We start from the raw sequence: 14,767 nt of genomic DNA on the forward strand, positions 1-14,767 counted from the left end.
CCCAGAAAGTTCCTCTGGCCTAATACCCAATCAGGAAGCTGGAAAGAGCAAAGAGAACTTATTCTAGTCCTAATAGAGTCAGGAGGGTGAGAAAGGATGCCCGTGCAGCTGTTCCTTTCAGATCCTGAGCCACTGTTTTTTTCTCCAAATCTTGTTTGGGACAAGGGGGTAAAAAATGTTAAGGGAGAAGTGGGGTTGAAAAGGTGCAGCTGAAAGATTTCCCCAAAGAGAGATGCATTTAGGAGCTATATAAATGGTCTATCTTCCTATAACATAAATTTCTCTGGATCATTTTGGGGAAAGAGTGAAAATCTGTAATTTAAAGCATTTTATTCTATTTTAAATTTTAAAGGAACATTAGGCAATTAAAAGCAAAATTCTCCAAAAATTTTAAGCTAAAACATGAAATTGCTAAGAAATTCCGTGCTTGTAGAAGGAAAATTCGGACTCTTCCCCCAACTAGGGCTGATTCCCTTTGCTCTGAGGTTGGGGCATGAGTGGAAACCCAGTGCCTGGCACCTAGTGAAGGCAGCTATTGTGATCTCCAGGGTCCGGGGATGGGAGGCTCAGTGCCCAAAGGTGTGTGGCCCAGCCAGAGGCCGTGGGAAGGTCAATGCCCAAGAGTGAGGCCCAGCCAGAGGCCATAGGAAGGGTCAGTCCCGTGTCCCCTGTGTACTCTCGGCCACACAGGCTGAGCGAGAGGGTGGAGAGTGGCAGCCACTGGCTCCGCCCCCTCTCTCGCCCCACCCCTGCACTGGCTCCGCGTGGCTCTCTAGAGCCGCAGCTCAGACTCAGTGGTCTCCAGGCAGCTCCAGTTTGGCGTGGTTCGGCAGAGGGAACCGCAAGCCCCCAAGTGGTCCGTCTGTGGCTCCTCCCCGAAAAAGATCGAGGAACGCGGTCTGCCGGCAAAATTGGACTCCACCGGCTTCTGACGACAAGCCAGGGACTGAGAGTCTCCGAGTCCCGGACAAGTGATTGTCCCCAGGGGAAGGACAGGCCGGGGTCGCCATCCAGACCGCCATGGCCGCGCCCGCCCGCCGTCTGTGCCATATCGCCTTCCACGTGCCCGCGGGGCTGCCCCTCGCCCGGGATCTGCAGCGCCTCTTCGGCTTCCAGCCACTGGCGGTGCGGGAAGCAGACGGCTGGCGGCAGCTGGCTCTGCGGAGCGGCGACGCGGTCTTTTTGGTGAACGAGGGCGCGGGGCCCGCAGAGCCACTGTACGGCCTGGACCCGCATCATGCGGTGCCCAGTGCCACGAACCTGTGCTTCGACGTGGCCGACGCGGGCGCCGCCGCCCGGGCGCTGGCGGCGCTCGGCTGCAGCGTGCCGGTGCCCCCTGTCAGCATGCAGGATGAGCAGGGCGCCGCCACCTACGCCGTGATAAGCTCGCCGGCCGGCAACCTCAGCCTGACGCTGCTGGACCGCACTGGCTTCTGTGGGCCCTTCCTGCCCGGCTTTAGGCCTGTGCCCTCCGCACCTGGCCCGGGCTGGGTCAGCCACGTGGACCACCTGACCTTGGCCTGCACCCCCAGCAGCTCCCCAAAACTGATGCGCTGGTTCCACGACTGTCTAGGCTTTCACCACCTGCCGCTGAGCCCAGGTGAGGATCCGGAGCTGGGCCTGGAGGTGGCAGCAGAGTCCGGGCGCGGGGGGCTGAGGCTCACCGCCCTGCGGGCCCCTACGGGTAGTGCTGTCCCTACCCTCGTGCTGGCCGAGTCCCTGCTGGGGGTCACCAGCAGACAGGACCAGGTGGAGCAGTTCCTGGCCCGGAACGGGGGACCTGGACTGCAGCACGTGGGGCTATACACACCAAATATCATGGAAGCCACTGAGGGGGTGGCAGGGGCCGGGGGTCAGCTCCTGACTCCTCCTGAGGCCTACTACCAGCAGCCAGGCAAGGAGAAGCAGATCCTGGCTGCAGGGTATGAGTCTAGCCTGCTGGCCCGACAGGGGGTCTTGCTAGATGGTGACAGAGGCAAGTTTCTGCTTCAGGTCTTCACCAAGTCCCTCTTTGCAGAGGACACTTTCTTCCTGGAGCTGATTCAGAGGCAGGGGGCCACTGGATTTGGCCAGGGCAACATTCGGGCCCTGTGGCAGTCCGTGCAGGAGCAAGCTGCCAGGGTCCAGGAAGCCTGAGAAGGGCTGAAGCTGGGTGTAGCCGCCTGTCCTGGAGCACTGGGGAGTCCAGCACAGGGCCTGCTGGAACTGAGAGACACCCACAGAGGCCTGGAGTGAAAGGTTTTGTCTTTAGGGGCCGGTTGTGGCCTCCATCTCATCGTGCCAGAAGTTGAATCTCACAGGGGTCCAAAGAGATGGGATTTTTTTTTAAACTGTGAAACATTTCTCATATTGTCTATATCTAACATATATGCAAAATGTAAAGAATAAAGGAATTACACAATTAGGAAATAGAACATAACCAATATTTTTGAACCCTCCTCGTGTCCTTCTCTGACCCCATTTCTCTCCACCACACCCCCAATATTATGATTAAAAACCCTCTGCTTTTCTGTATTGTTTCACTGCATATGTAATGTATCCCTAAATAAGTGATTTATTATTTGAGGTAGGAGTCTAAGACAAAACAAATCCTCCTCTGTGATTCCCCTCTCCCTAGGGACCAGCCACTGAGGTGGGAGGGGCTGAGTCAGAGCTGAGCTCAACCACCTGCTCTAGGGTGATAACACAACTCCAATCAGAGCTGACCAGAGACATGGACTGAGAGCGCTGGATGTCAGCCACTGGCAGGGGCTCCCTGCAGCTGCCTTCTTCTCTTCTGGGGCTGGAGGACAGATCACTCAGGACAGAACACTCCCCTCCTCCATCTGCCCAGGGCTGGCTAGGAGCTCAGCAGTGGAAGTCGGGACCAAGCAGGACTTTACCACTTTCTGGGTCCCTCAGAGGTGAGGAGTGAGGGGGCTAAGGAGGAGGTGGAAAGTCTCCAGAATGACTACAAAAATCAGCACTTTATTAAACAGGATTCTCAGGGGGTGGGGGCTTCCAGAGGCATTGCACTGTTGAGGCTGGGTGCATCAGCAGGGGATGTGGGGCCGAAAGAAACTATCCAGGACTTGCTGGCCTGAGCTAGGCTTTTTCCATCCGGACAGGGTGGACACCTGGGATCTTTTGGAACCCTGTGCAGAAGCCGAAGGAAGGAGGTACTGAGGGGGCAACAGAGAATCTTCTCCTTCCACCCCTCCCCCCACACGACTGATCTAGCTCAGATTCTAGCCTTATATGGTAAAGCTTCCATCCTGTTACCAGTATCTAACTCTTCGATCAACTCTCTAAAAGGCAGCCTGAGGACTTCCCTGGTGGCACGGTGGTTAAGAATCCGCCTGCCAATGCTGGGGACATGGGTTCGAGCCCTGGTCCGGGAAGATCCCACATGCCGCGGAGCAACTAAGCCCGTGCGCCACAACTACTGAGCCTGCACTCTAGAGCCCACGAGCCACAACTACTGAAGCCCACGCACCTAGAGCCCTAGAGCCCGCGCACCGCCAACAGAGTAACCCCCACTTGCCGCAACTAGAGAAAGCCCACACGCAGCAACGAAGGCACAACGCAGCCCAAAATAATTAATTAATTAATTAAAAAAGGCAGCCTGAGGCAGTCTTCCTAAGATGCAAAGATGACTCCTCTCTCTACCTAAAATGCTTCAGTGGCCTGGCTTTCACGTCCCTGACTGGCCTGGGCAGGCCCTGCTCACCGCTCCAACTAAACCAAATGCTCACAGCTCCTTGAGCGCTGCAGACTGTACCCCACCTTTGCTCACACTACTCTTGGGCCTGGAAAGAACGTCTTTACAGCTGATTCCCCTTCCAAACCTGGAGAAAATAATTCATTTCCAGGACCCAGGTTACCAGCCACTCCTTCCAAGCAGCCATTCCTGATTCTTGCCTCCTAGATAAAAATGATAGCTCCCCACTTCATACCCCACAAAATCTTGTACAAACATTTCACACACCTGTGACACTACTGTCTCCATCATTTGCTCTTGTCCCCTCTCTACCCTGGACCCAGATTGTAAAGTCTGGTCAAGAACTATTTCTCTCGCCCCAGTGAAGTCCGTCATGGAGACTGTTCACCCAAACGTGCATCATCTACCTCACTGAAAACCTGTGGATTTGGTCCTGGAGAGAGATGACTGGGTGAGGGCCAAGACACTCACCTTGCAGGTCCCTGGCTGTCGGCCCTCGTACACACGGAACACCTAGACAAGAAGAGAGGAGGAAAATGCAGGGCTGGCATCTGACCCCAGAGAGCCTTCAACTTCATACCCCAGCACCTTTGTTTAAAATATGCTTTTTTGTTTGCTAGCATAGTAACAGGTTCACTTAGAACATGTAGGAAACACAAAAAGTACAACGAACACAACAAAGGTAGTGCCTTTTTCATGGCGGTGGAGACAGCAGCGGTGTGAAACTCCTCCCGGGTCAGCCAGCGAGCTCCAGGTGGTACGATGGTCACCTGGGTCTGTTCTTCCAGGGCCAGACCGTATACTTGATATGTCAGCTTGATGTGAGAGAAGGTGTGGACCACCTGGGGGGAGCGCCAAGAAGCTGAAACAGACCTGTGGATGTGGCCACAGAAGCCATCATTCCTGGCCCCTCCTCTGCTCACTCACCTGTCCCAGGTGCCGAAGGCGGGTGGCCGGGAGGGGCCCAACCCAACTCTGCAGTTCCCGCAGCAGGGCCTTGCGCTGGTGCTGGCCTGAGGGCTCTGCGGTCACAGATGGGAACTCCCACAGTCCTGCCAGCAGACCTGAGAGGGAGGGCAGCCAGGTATCGGTTAGGCCTTAGCTACTGATGCCTCTATTTCTTCCTTGTTGCTCATGCCACCTCCCTGCACTCCCAGGATCAAGGTACCTGAGTTGGGCCTCTGCACCAGCAGAATTCGGGCACCACCAAGGGCCCTGGGCTGCTCCAGAACACAGGTGGCAGAGCACTCCTCCCTGGGGGGCCTGCGACTGACCTTTCTGGGAAAGTTGGCCACTCCCAGGGTCTGGTCCCAGGGCTCTGTGGGAGGCGCACACAGCTGGCACTGTCCGGTGCTGGGAGCTGGGAACAGAGATCCAAGAGCCCCACTCAGGCCAGGTGGGCTTAGGTGCCAAGCCCAGAGAGCAGGCCTTGGCCCAGCTCTGTAGAATCTTACTCAGACTGTAGAATGAAATGGAATGAGGCGGCCACAGGCAGCTCCTCGACAGTGCAGGGAAGGGCTAGGGCTGGCACTCACCACACTCCTCCACGTCACGACTGCCTGGCGGGCTCCGTGAGGCTGAGAGCTGCTCCCGCTCCACCTGAGAGGCAGAGACAGGGCAGGATGTCACGGGGCAGGGGTCACTCCCTAGGACCCGATTGCCCCTTCCCCAGATGGCTCACCCTCTGGCGTGCCCGGCACAGGCTCTGCACAGGGCACTGGCTGCAGAGCGGGCGCTGCGGGGTGCACACTGTGGCCCCCAGCTCCATGGCTGCTTGATTAAAGTCCCCTGGCCGGGCTGGCTCCACCAGCTGCTGGGCTAGGCTCCTACAAGAAGGGAACGTTGCTGTGAGCCAAAGATCCTTTGGAGACAACTCTCCCAATCTCCCCCATTACTCCAATATCCTACCAGAGCTGCTGGGAAACAAGGGTGCTGCGGGGATCAGCACCAATGGCTCGGACACGGCATAGCACCCGTACTACATTCCCATCCACCACACCGGTTGCCTGGCACAAAGAAGTCCAGGAGTCAGCCTGGTCTGGGAGGAAGGAAGGTGGGCACGCACAATATGGGGGTGGGCTATGGGCTCACCTGGCCAAAGGCAATGGAAGCAATGGCTCTGGCTGTGTACCGCCCCACACCAGGCAGGAGACACTGCAGGGTCTCTGCTGTACGTGGCATGTGGCCCCCTAGCTCCTCTACCACCTGATTGGGATGGTAAGGCTTAAGGTTATAAGATACCTGAGGCCCTGGGGCTCCCACGCCCCCCGCCACCCTCTTACCTTCCGGGCTCCTTCCTGTAGCCGCCGGCCTCGAGAGTAATAGCCCAGGCCAGCCCAGAGCTGGTTTACCTCCTGTGGGTGGGGTCAGAGGTCAGAGGGATCAGAGGTCGGTCCTCAGTAGTCCCCATTCCCCGACCCTAGGGTGGCTCTCACCTCCAGGGAAGCACTGGCCAGGTCCTGCAGTGTTGGCCACTTCTACAGCCCGAAGGCAGGCAAAAAGAAATGAGGCCAAAGGTGAAGGAGGTGGAAGAAGCCTTCTTTATTCCCTCCCCAAAGGAGTCATCTGGGGTCTGGACCATGGCCCTCCCCTTCATTCCCTGAAGTCACCTGCATCCATCGGGTATAATAGTCGATCACCGTGGCAACCTGGGTCTGCTGCAGCATGACCTCTGAGACCCACACTGGGGAAGAGGGGTTGGTATGAGGACACTGCTAACCAGCCCTGCTCCTAGCCCACAGACCCAGACCTGAGAGCGTCCAGGCAAAGCAGCCCTGCTCTCAGGAGATGTACTCACCAGCGTATGCCCGCCTGTCCAGGTCCACCTCACCCTCCACCTGCCAATGAAATCCCAGATGGGCAGTTAGTGTGGAGGGGGCTGGGCAGCAGCCTCCCCCACTCCACCGTCCCCGTCCCTCACCCACCTACCTGCCTTCTCCAGGGTAGGTCCCGCTTCTCTCGGTCATACCAGCTCAGCAGGCTCTTCCGGAAGACTGTGACCTCAGCTGTGTCTCTGAATAGATGGTACGGGGAGACAGCGGCCTGCAATCTCACCTCCTCCTGCTGCCTGGCCAGGCCTGCTGGAGCCTCAGAAAACTCAGGGATCGTCCTTGCACAGGCTGTGCACCAGCAATCTGGGGCACTGTGGCCTGGTTTCAGTCTGTTCCACTTAAAGCTTCCCCCACCCCCAAGCCCTTGCTTGAGCTTGGGACCTGGAGTCTCTAGCCCTGGGTAGCCTTAGCCAAGTTTCTGGCCTTCATTTCCCAGGGTGATACCCCTGGCTCCTTTGTCTCTGGGTCATAATGAAAATCCAAGTTTCAGCCAAGCATAATATATACCTGTGCAGGGCCTTCCCATTTACAAAACACTGACAGGTTGATAAACTCATTTGTTCCCTTGAGAGCCAAGTGAGGAAGGAAATGCACAGACTACTACGCCATGTCACTGGTAAGAAAGCAGCTATTCAGAGCAATTATCCCAAAGCCACAGAGGAAAGTCAGAATTAGAATCTTAATTAGTTCTTTAATGCCTTGATACATACCATGCTCCCTTCCCAGCCTGAATCTGTCCCCTTTCATGGCCAATTAAACCAGCCCCTGAGTCTCTAAGACCAAGCTCCTCACCGTCAGGTGCAGACGGCTTGGCCTGGCTGCTGCTGAGGGCACGTTTCTCCCTTCCCTCCTGGCTGGATGCCTGCTTCCTGCAACGACTTCGACTTCCCACAGCTGCTCGTGGCTTCCTCATGATTGACTAGAATGGAAAGGCCCAGCCAAAGTAGTCAGTCGCCATGAGGCTGAATCTTAGGGCCCCGCAGAGGGTAAAGCTACCTCCCTCCCCACACCATTCATATAAAGTGTCTAGCTTTTCTCCAAGCACTCCCCAGATGCTCATGGGTTTGCTCTTGGCTGGCTGTGGCACTGAGGTATGACCAGTAGGGCTGAGGTTCTGCAAGTGGCCTCAGAGGGACCAGCATTAGTATAGTCTTGGAGACATAAACAAAATAAGAGGCCAGGGCTGGGCTGAGTCAAGGACCAAAGCCTCCTGTGCGGGAGCACCTGTGTATCCCTGGGAGTACAGGTGTAGGTAGGAGGTTTATCTGCTTAGAGATGTAGCACATTTACACTGAAACAGCCTTTAGTAATCATCTAGTCCAAACCCTCATTCTATGGAAAGGAGAAACTTCTGTGATTATGATTTAAAACATAAAACGCAAAGGGAAAAAAAAAAAAAAAGGAGAAACCAAGGATCAGAGAGGGGAAAGATGTGCCTGAGAGAAGATGGCAAACTGGGGGGGGGGGGCGGGGAGGCGGGGCAGGCACTGAGATGAGCTATTTTTATTCCTAATCGTCTCCTGATTTAGTAGATCATAGCCGCCTATCCATTAGTAATGAATGAGAAAACACATCTGGTTGATCTTCACTCTTTCCTTACTGTTCTGGCTGCCTTTAATCTAATACCTAAAAGTAGCTAACAGTTAGTGAGTGTTATATGTCAGACCCTATGCTAAGTGCTTTACCAGATTTCTCAATCTCCTGACAACTCCATGAGGTATGTTCTAGGATTACCTCCATTTCAGTTATAAGGAAACAGGCTTGTGATTAAGCAACTTTTCGATTCAAACTCCGAAGGTCTGCCTGCAGAGCTTGCACCTGGCTATACTGCAGTCCCTGCTGAGCCTCTGGTTCAAACTCTCTCCTCAAACTTTTTAATTCACACCTCATTTTCATCAAAAGAGACTGCTTCCTTCTTCTGAGAAAAGAATGAATGAATGTACAAACATACCTCCATCTGCACTTTCCTTGTCCTTTATCCCATTATATGGAGGAATGTTCCCTCCTCCTCCTCCAATCCCTTCCACAAGACCCACGCCCTCCACTTCCTAGCCAAACTTCCTTAACCAAACTCGCTGACTTCCATCATTCATTCTACAATCCGTTCTCTAAAGACTAAAGCAATCTTTTAAGACATGATCATGTCACTTTTTTACTTAAAACCTTCAATAGCTCCCCATTAACTCATTAAACAAATATTTATGGAGCAGTTTTAGGTCCTTGGAATACTTCAGTAAATAAAACATCAAAGGTTCCTGGAGCTTATACTATTATTTTTTTAATTTTATTATTTGAAGTCTATAGATGGTTTATTTTATTTTTTGGCCACACTGTGTGGCATGCAGAATCTTAGGTCCCCGACCGGGGATTGAACCCATGTCCCCTGCATTGGGAGCATGGAGTCTTAACCACTGGATCACCAGGGAAGTCCCAGAGCTTATGCTCTAATGGGAAATAAATAATGCATACAATCAGTAGATTATATAGGATGTTAGGTGATAAACACTCGCATAAAGAGGAAAAGTAGAGCAGTGAAGGGGATGAGTGGGTAGGGGTGTGGGAGTGCTGCAATTTTAAAGAAGGTGGTCAAGGTGGGCCTTATTAAAGTGATATGTGACCAATGACTTAAAGCAGTTGAAGGAGTTAGCCATGTGAATGGATACCTGTGGGAAAGGAATCTTAAGAAGCTAGTGCAAAGGCCCTAAGGAGGTTGCCAGGTGTTTGTAGAACAACGAGGAAGCCAGCATGGTTAGAATGGAATGAGGAAGGGGTGAGGAGTTGATGAGGTCAGAGAAGTAAAGAAAGTGGAGAGCCTAGGACTACAAAGTACCTTGTAGGCCACTGGGGAGGGCTTTGGCTGTCACACCCATTGCTCTTAGAAGCCAATCCTCTTAATATGAGCTTTGTAGGCTCCAACAAGCCCCATCCCCCTCGCTCACTACGCAACAGCCATGCTGTCCTGAAATAGTTGGTTCAAAATCCCCAAGTGTCTGTCCTCCTTGAGGCCTCACCCAATCCATTTCCTCTGCTTGGAGAGCTCGTCTATGTTTTACCTAACAGTTACTCATTTTTCAGGTCTTGACTTAAATGTCCAAATCAGATCCCCCCCCCTCTTGTGTACTTCTCCACTGTTGCTCTTATACCAATTTTAATTCCATATTTATTTGTGATTCTTTGATCAGTGTCTGCTTCCCCCACTTAACTGTAAAACTCCATGAAAGTAAGGACTGGCTATCTTTTGTTGGCTGTTGTGTCACAGAGCCGAGCACGGTGCCAGGCAAATTGTATATAATACTTGTTAAACTAATTTGGGATGGGGTATAGTAAAAGGAGGTTCCCCTTTTGCCAGAATGGGAAAAATCCAAGCAATTCAGAATAATGAAAAGACTCGAGAGAAAGGTTGAAGATGGACTGGAAACAACAAATAATCAAAGAGATAAAGGGTTGAGAGTCCTTGGTGGGAAGCAGAGCCCTTGGGGAAGGGCTAGTCTACGGTAGGGACAACACTCACGGTAGCAGGAATCATGTCCAAAACCCCTCAAGGTCAACTATATCTCCTGATTACTTACAATCTGTCCCTGCCGGAGGTTTAATTCAAATCCTTATTATCACGAGCACGGATTGTTTCAAAAGTGTTCCTGCTAGCCGGTCGCTCTCAACCTCCGCAGCCTCATCTCCTATCTCCGCCCCGGCTTCTTTCACTTCCTGGAACGCCGTGAGCTCTCCACCCTCCCTGGTAGCTTGCCCCTTCCCAAATATCCTTCTTTCCCCTACACTCCCCGGTCTTTGTATAACTTCTACGCGTGCTTTAAGCTTAGCTCAGGCAGCGCCACAACCTCTGGGGATCCCCACCCCGGGGCCGAATCGATGAAGACAGGGTAACGCGAAGGCCCACGTTCCCATTGCGTTGTACGCAGAGAAAAAATTACCTCCTCCACGATCTCCAGCGCCCAGCTCCCTGACGAACTCCAAGGGGCGTGGCTCCGGCCAATCCGGGCGGTGAACCGGCCCACGCCAGCCAATAGGCTCCTAGCGCGCGCCAGGCTGGCTCCACCGCGCCAGACCCGGGAGGTCTGAACGGAAGTCCGACCAGACGGCGACTCCGGGGGCGAAGCCCCGCCCCGTCCCCGACTGCGGGAGCGGAGTGAGGAGACGAAGAGGAAGTCCCGCGTGCGCACTGACTATACAAGCGAGGGACCTTGGTGTCATGGCCGCCGACGGTGACGATGGCGCAGTCTCAGCTCCAGCCGTCTCTGACAGTGAGTGGCTTCCCAGGGGCCGCTTTAAAAGCCTGTGCGCTCCGGGGCAGGGGAGGGTCTCGGGCTCGTAGTTCTAAGAAACCGATCTCAAGGTTCAGAGGACTGGCGCCTTCTTTCTGAACCAGTCACGAGGAGACTACAAGTCCCGGTGAGCACTGCGGTTCCGCCAGCAAAAGCCTGGAGTCTTGGGTGCAGGGCATGTGGGGGCATTTCGGGAGATGTAGTCTGAAGCTCATGGCTCTGTTAAGTTGGGGAGGTTGGGAGTTGTGGTCCACAGGAAGTGGGACGGATTGGCGCGTTATTTATCAGGCTCTGGGGCATACTGGCTACTGCCGCCGCTTGTGGCCATGAACGGTAGTATAGAGCCTTTGGGATATTAAAGGGGCCGAAGTCCTCAAGCCTTGCAAAATATTTCCTGCAGGATGTGAAGAAAAGGAACCTCACAGATCATCTAGTCCTACCTTCCTCTTTTACAGGTTTTGATGCTGAGGGGGAAGAAATTTTCCCAGTCTCACATAAGCCACTGGAAGACCCAGGCTTTCTCTCCCCAAATTCAGGACACTGTTCACTCCAAGGCCTGTGTATAGAGCATATGTGATACGCTTGAGGAGAAAGCTGCCATTTCTTACCTTGAGGGAAACTGCCCCTGCCCCCAGCCATGGCCTAGCTTGGTATCTTTTCTCTTCGGCCCTTGCTTGAGCATTAACATCCATCACCCTCCTTATCCCCAGATGGTGCCAGCCAAAGCACAAAATCTGGAGAGGAGCTAGTAGTCCAGGTTCCCGTGGTGGATGTGCAAAGTGACAACTTCAAGGAGATGTGGCCATCCCTCCTGCTGGCCATAAAGACGGCTAGCTTTGTGGCTGTGGACACGGTGAGATTGGGAGTTGGGAGAGCAGGTGGTTGTGAAAGGGCTGGTACTGTGGACCTAACACAACTCTCCCTTTACTGCCCCATAGGAACTGAGTGGGCTTGGGGACAGGAAGAGTTTGCTGAACCAGTAAGTATAAGCCCTGATCTCTTTAGTCCTATCCTTGGCAGGAGGGGCAGACCTCAACCCTGTAGTGGAGGTCACAGTCCTGGGTGGTTTGGGTCTTTCATGAAGCTAACTCCCAGCCACAGCCACCCCCAAACCCAACCCCAAGGTGCATCGAGGAACGTTACAAGGCCGTGTGTCATGCTGCCAGGACCCGTTCTATCCTCTCCCTGGGCCTCGCCTGCTTCAAGCAGCAGCCAGACAAGGTATGGGCTGATCTCACCTGCATCCCGGGTCTGTGGCTGGGGGGAGGAGGGTTGAGATCCTGGGGAACATGAGGTTTTTTTCTCCCAAGGCTGGATGTAGCAGAATCTCTTCCTCTCCCAGGGTGAACACTCATACCTGGCCCAGGTGTTCAATCTGACCCTGCTGTGCATGGAAGAGTATGTCATAGAACCAAAGTCTGTGCAGTTCCTGGTACAGCATGGCTTCAACTTCAACCGGCAGTACGCCCAGGGTATCCCCTACCACAAGGGCAATGACAAGGTAGGCCTCCAGCCTAGAGACTGCCCCTTCTGTGACTTCATTTCTTACTACTCTAGGCTGGGTGCATGGGGAGGATCTGCTTCTTAGGGAGTATGGGGAATCATTAGTGACAGAGCTGGGGAAACAAGACTGTTAACACTGGTGAATAGCATTGAATTAGGTGAAAGCAAGGGAGAGCTTTCCAGGTGAGGGAGCCTGGGATAAGTGTCCTGCAAGGCTCCCTAGGGGACTCTGTCCTTCCTGATGACCCCTTTCTTTCCACCCAGGGTGATGAGAGCCAGAGCCAATCAGTGAGGACACTGTTCCTGGAGCTAATCCGGGCCCGCCGGCCCCTGGTACTACACAACGGTCTTATAGACTTGGTGTTCCTGTACCAGAACTTCTATGCACACCTGCCTGAGAGCTTGGGAACCTTTACTGCTGACCTATGTGAAATGTTCCCAGCTGGCATTTATGACACCAAATATGCTGCCGAGTTTCACGCCCGCTTCGTGGCCTCCTACCTAGAATATGCCTTCCGGAAATGGTGAGGAACTGGTTGAGAGAATGGGGTGGGGCCTGGTATAAGCTTGACTATTTCATTCACTTAAGATATTTAGTGAGCACCTGTCATGTGCCAGGCACTGTTTTAGGTGCTGAGGGTTCAGCAGTGAACAAAACAGACAGAAACCTCTACTCTCATGGAGCTTATATGCTAGTGGGCCAATACCCTCTTGCGATGTTACAGTGAACGGGAAAATGGGAAGCAGCGGGCAGCTGGCAGCCCACACCTCACCCTGGAGTTCTGCAGCTATCCTTCTAGCATGAGGGCCCATATTGACTACCGCTGCTGCATGCCCCCTGCAACCTACCGTATTCATTCCACCAGCATCTGTGACAACTTCTCGGTGAGAGTACCTGCCCATTTCCTGGGGGAGGGACGTTTGATGCCTGGAACCCCTCTCTAAGCTTTTTTCCTACCTCTAGGCCTATGGCTGGTGCCCCCTGGGACCACAGTGTCCTCGGTCCCATGATATTGACCTTATCATTGACACTGATGAAGCTGTGGTGGAGGACAAGAGGCGGCGGCGACGACGTAGGGAGAAACGGCGGAGGTCTTTGTTGGGCCTGCCTGAGAAACAGACTTCTGGGGAAACTGAGGATGGTCCTCCCACCAAGCAGGTCTGTAGGGTTGGCCTCAAGCCTGAGGGAACTGAGCAGGAGGCGGCTGAGGATGAGACTGGGAACCAACCTGGCTCTGAGCAAGGTCACAAAAATGACTTGGAGATGGAGCAGAGAGCAGCAAGGCCTGACCCAGCTGACATGGCCAGCTCGGAAGCTCCAGAGAGTCAAGTCAATCCTAACCCAGTGCCTGGGGATGGATTGCATCGGGCTGGTTTCGATGCCTTTATGACAGGTTACGTGATGGCCTACGTGGGAGTGGGCCAAGGACCCCAGCCCTGTAACTCTGAACCATGGCTACCTGAATGCCACAACAAGGTATACCTGAGTGGCAAAGCTGTCCCCCTCACGGTGGCTAAGAGCCAGTTCTCCCGTTCTTCCAAAGCCCACAACCAGAAGATGAAGCTGGCTTGGGGCAGCAGCTGACCCAACTTCTACCCAGCACTCAGGGCCCAGGAAGAGAAGCTGAGGGTGGAACAGAGGGGTCTGGATCCCTCTAGCCTGTGAGTGTCCTACTCCCAACTACTAGGGGGCGGGGACAGGGTCCTGGCAGAGATACTGCTGCATCACTCCTGGACCTTTGCCTTTACCCCAGAGAATGAGGAACAAGGATACAAGTAAGAAGGCTGACCAGCACCTGTAACACAGACTTTATTCATTTTTAAATCTCAAAGTGTCCTGGGAAAGTTTAAAAAAAAAAAATCAACAGAAACAAGATATGAAAATATTTGACCAGCTTCATCTTTGGTTATTTCTTATTGCGGCTCTATAAGGACAGACTCTTCCCATAGCTCCAGCTGTAGCAGAAAGGGAAGAAATCAGTCCACGTATAAACCATTTAACCAACTGGGTGTATCACGTGTTGACAAATACATAGAGCAGGCCCTAGGGCCTACAAACCAGCCCTACTCCCAACACAAAGTTGAAAGTTTTATAGGGCAGAACATTAAGACTCCTTCATAAATATGAAAATAGATTAATCAACTGGAAAAGATCTTTGAATAGGTTAGCTGAGAGCCATGACCACCACTCTGCCTTGCCCTCCCCTTGCATAGAAATGTAGTGACGTGGTCTGACCGTGCAGTAAGTGCAAACAGCAATTATTCAAGTGTCTTAAACATTCTGGCAAGAAGCACCCCAGTCTTCAGGTCTGAGAAATAGCCATGCCCTTTATGGTCTCCTGGTCAGCTCCAGGTTCCATCCATTTTAGCTTATATGCCCCAGGAAAGGAAAGGAGACAGACCTGGGATAGGAGAAGAACCTGGGGTAATAGCTGCCTGCCAGTGCACACTAG

General features: G+C 53.3%; 3 protein-coding genes across 7 annotated transcripts; 2 read left to right on the plus strand and 1 right to left on the minus strand.

Moving 5' to 3' along the window:
• Nucleotides 1-1,020: 1,020 nt before the first annotated feature.
• HPDL (4-hydroxyphenylpyruvate dioxygenase like) lies at nucleotides 1,021-2,292 on the plus strand (the record flags this gene model as incomplete). Its single annotated transcript, XM_079698081.1, has 1 exon — nucleotides 1,021-2,292. The coding sequence occupies one exon, from the start codon at nucleotides 1,021-1,023 to the stop codon at nucleotides 2,134-2,136; it is 1,116 nt and encodes a 371-aa protein (XP_079554207.1). The 3' UTR covers nucleotides 2,137-2,292.
• A 654-nt stretch (nucleotides 2,293-2,946) lies between these two features.
• MUTYH (mutY DNA glycosylase) lies at nucleotides 2,947-7,444 on the minus strand (the record flags this gene model as incomplete). 5 transcript variants are annotated; one of them, XM_079697410.1, is made up of 15 exons in its annotated part: nucleotides 2,947-3,134; nucleotides 4,172-4,213; nucleotides 4,390-4,542; nucleotides 4,628-4,764; nucleotides 4,869-5,060; nucleotides 5,236-5,299; nucleotides 5,382-5,526; nucleotides 5,609-5,706; nucleotides 5,792-5,905; nucleotides 5,983-6,054; nucleotides 6,136-6,177; nucleotides 6,310-6,383; nucleotides 6,498-6,537; nucleotides 6,629-6,777; nucleotides 7,324-7,444. In XM_079697410.1, the coding sequence occupies 15 exons, from the start codon at nucleotides 7,442-7,444 to the stop codon at nucleotides 3,033-3,035; spliced, it is 1,545 nt and encodes a 514-aa protein (XP_079553536.1). In that variant the 3' UTR covers nucleotides 2,947-3,032. The 5 variants fall into 5 exon arrangements, with proteins under 5 accessions (XP_079553536.1, XP_079553535.1, XP_079553534.1 ...); XM_079697409.1 differs by having other exon boundaries at nucleotides 6,629-6,780; XM_079697408.1 differs by having other exon boundaries at nucleotides 6,629-6,819.
• Nucleotides 7,445-10,738: 3,294 nt separating this feature from the next.
• On the plus strand, nucleotides 10,739-14,616 carry TOE1 (target of EGR1, exonuclease; the record flags this gene model as incomplete). Its single annotated transcript, XM_079698582.1, has 8 exons — nucleotides 10,739-10,790; nucleotides 11,522-11,664; nucleotides 11,750-11,790; nucleotides 11,936-12,032; nucleotides 12,154-12,312; nucleotides 12,579-12,838; nucleotides 13,040-13,199; nucleotides 13,279-14,616. 8 exons carry the CDS (start codon nucleotides 10,739-10,741, stop codon nucleotides 13,897-13,899), a joined length of 1,533 nt encoding a protein of 510 aa, XP_079554708.1. The 3' UTR covers nucleotides 13,900-14,616.
• Nucleotides 14,617-14,767: the final 151 nt, after the last annotated feature.

Source organism: Hyperoodon ampullatus (assembly GCF_949752795.1).
Source record: "Hyperoodon ampullatus genome assembly, chromosome: 2".
Taxonomy (NCBI): domain Eukaryota; kingdom Metazoa; phylum Chordata; class Mammalia; order Artiodactyla; family Ziphiidae; genus Hyperoodon; species Hyperoodon ampullatus.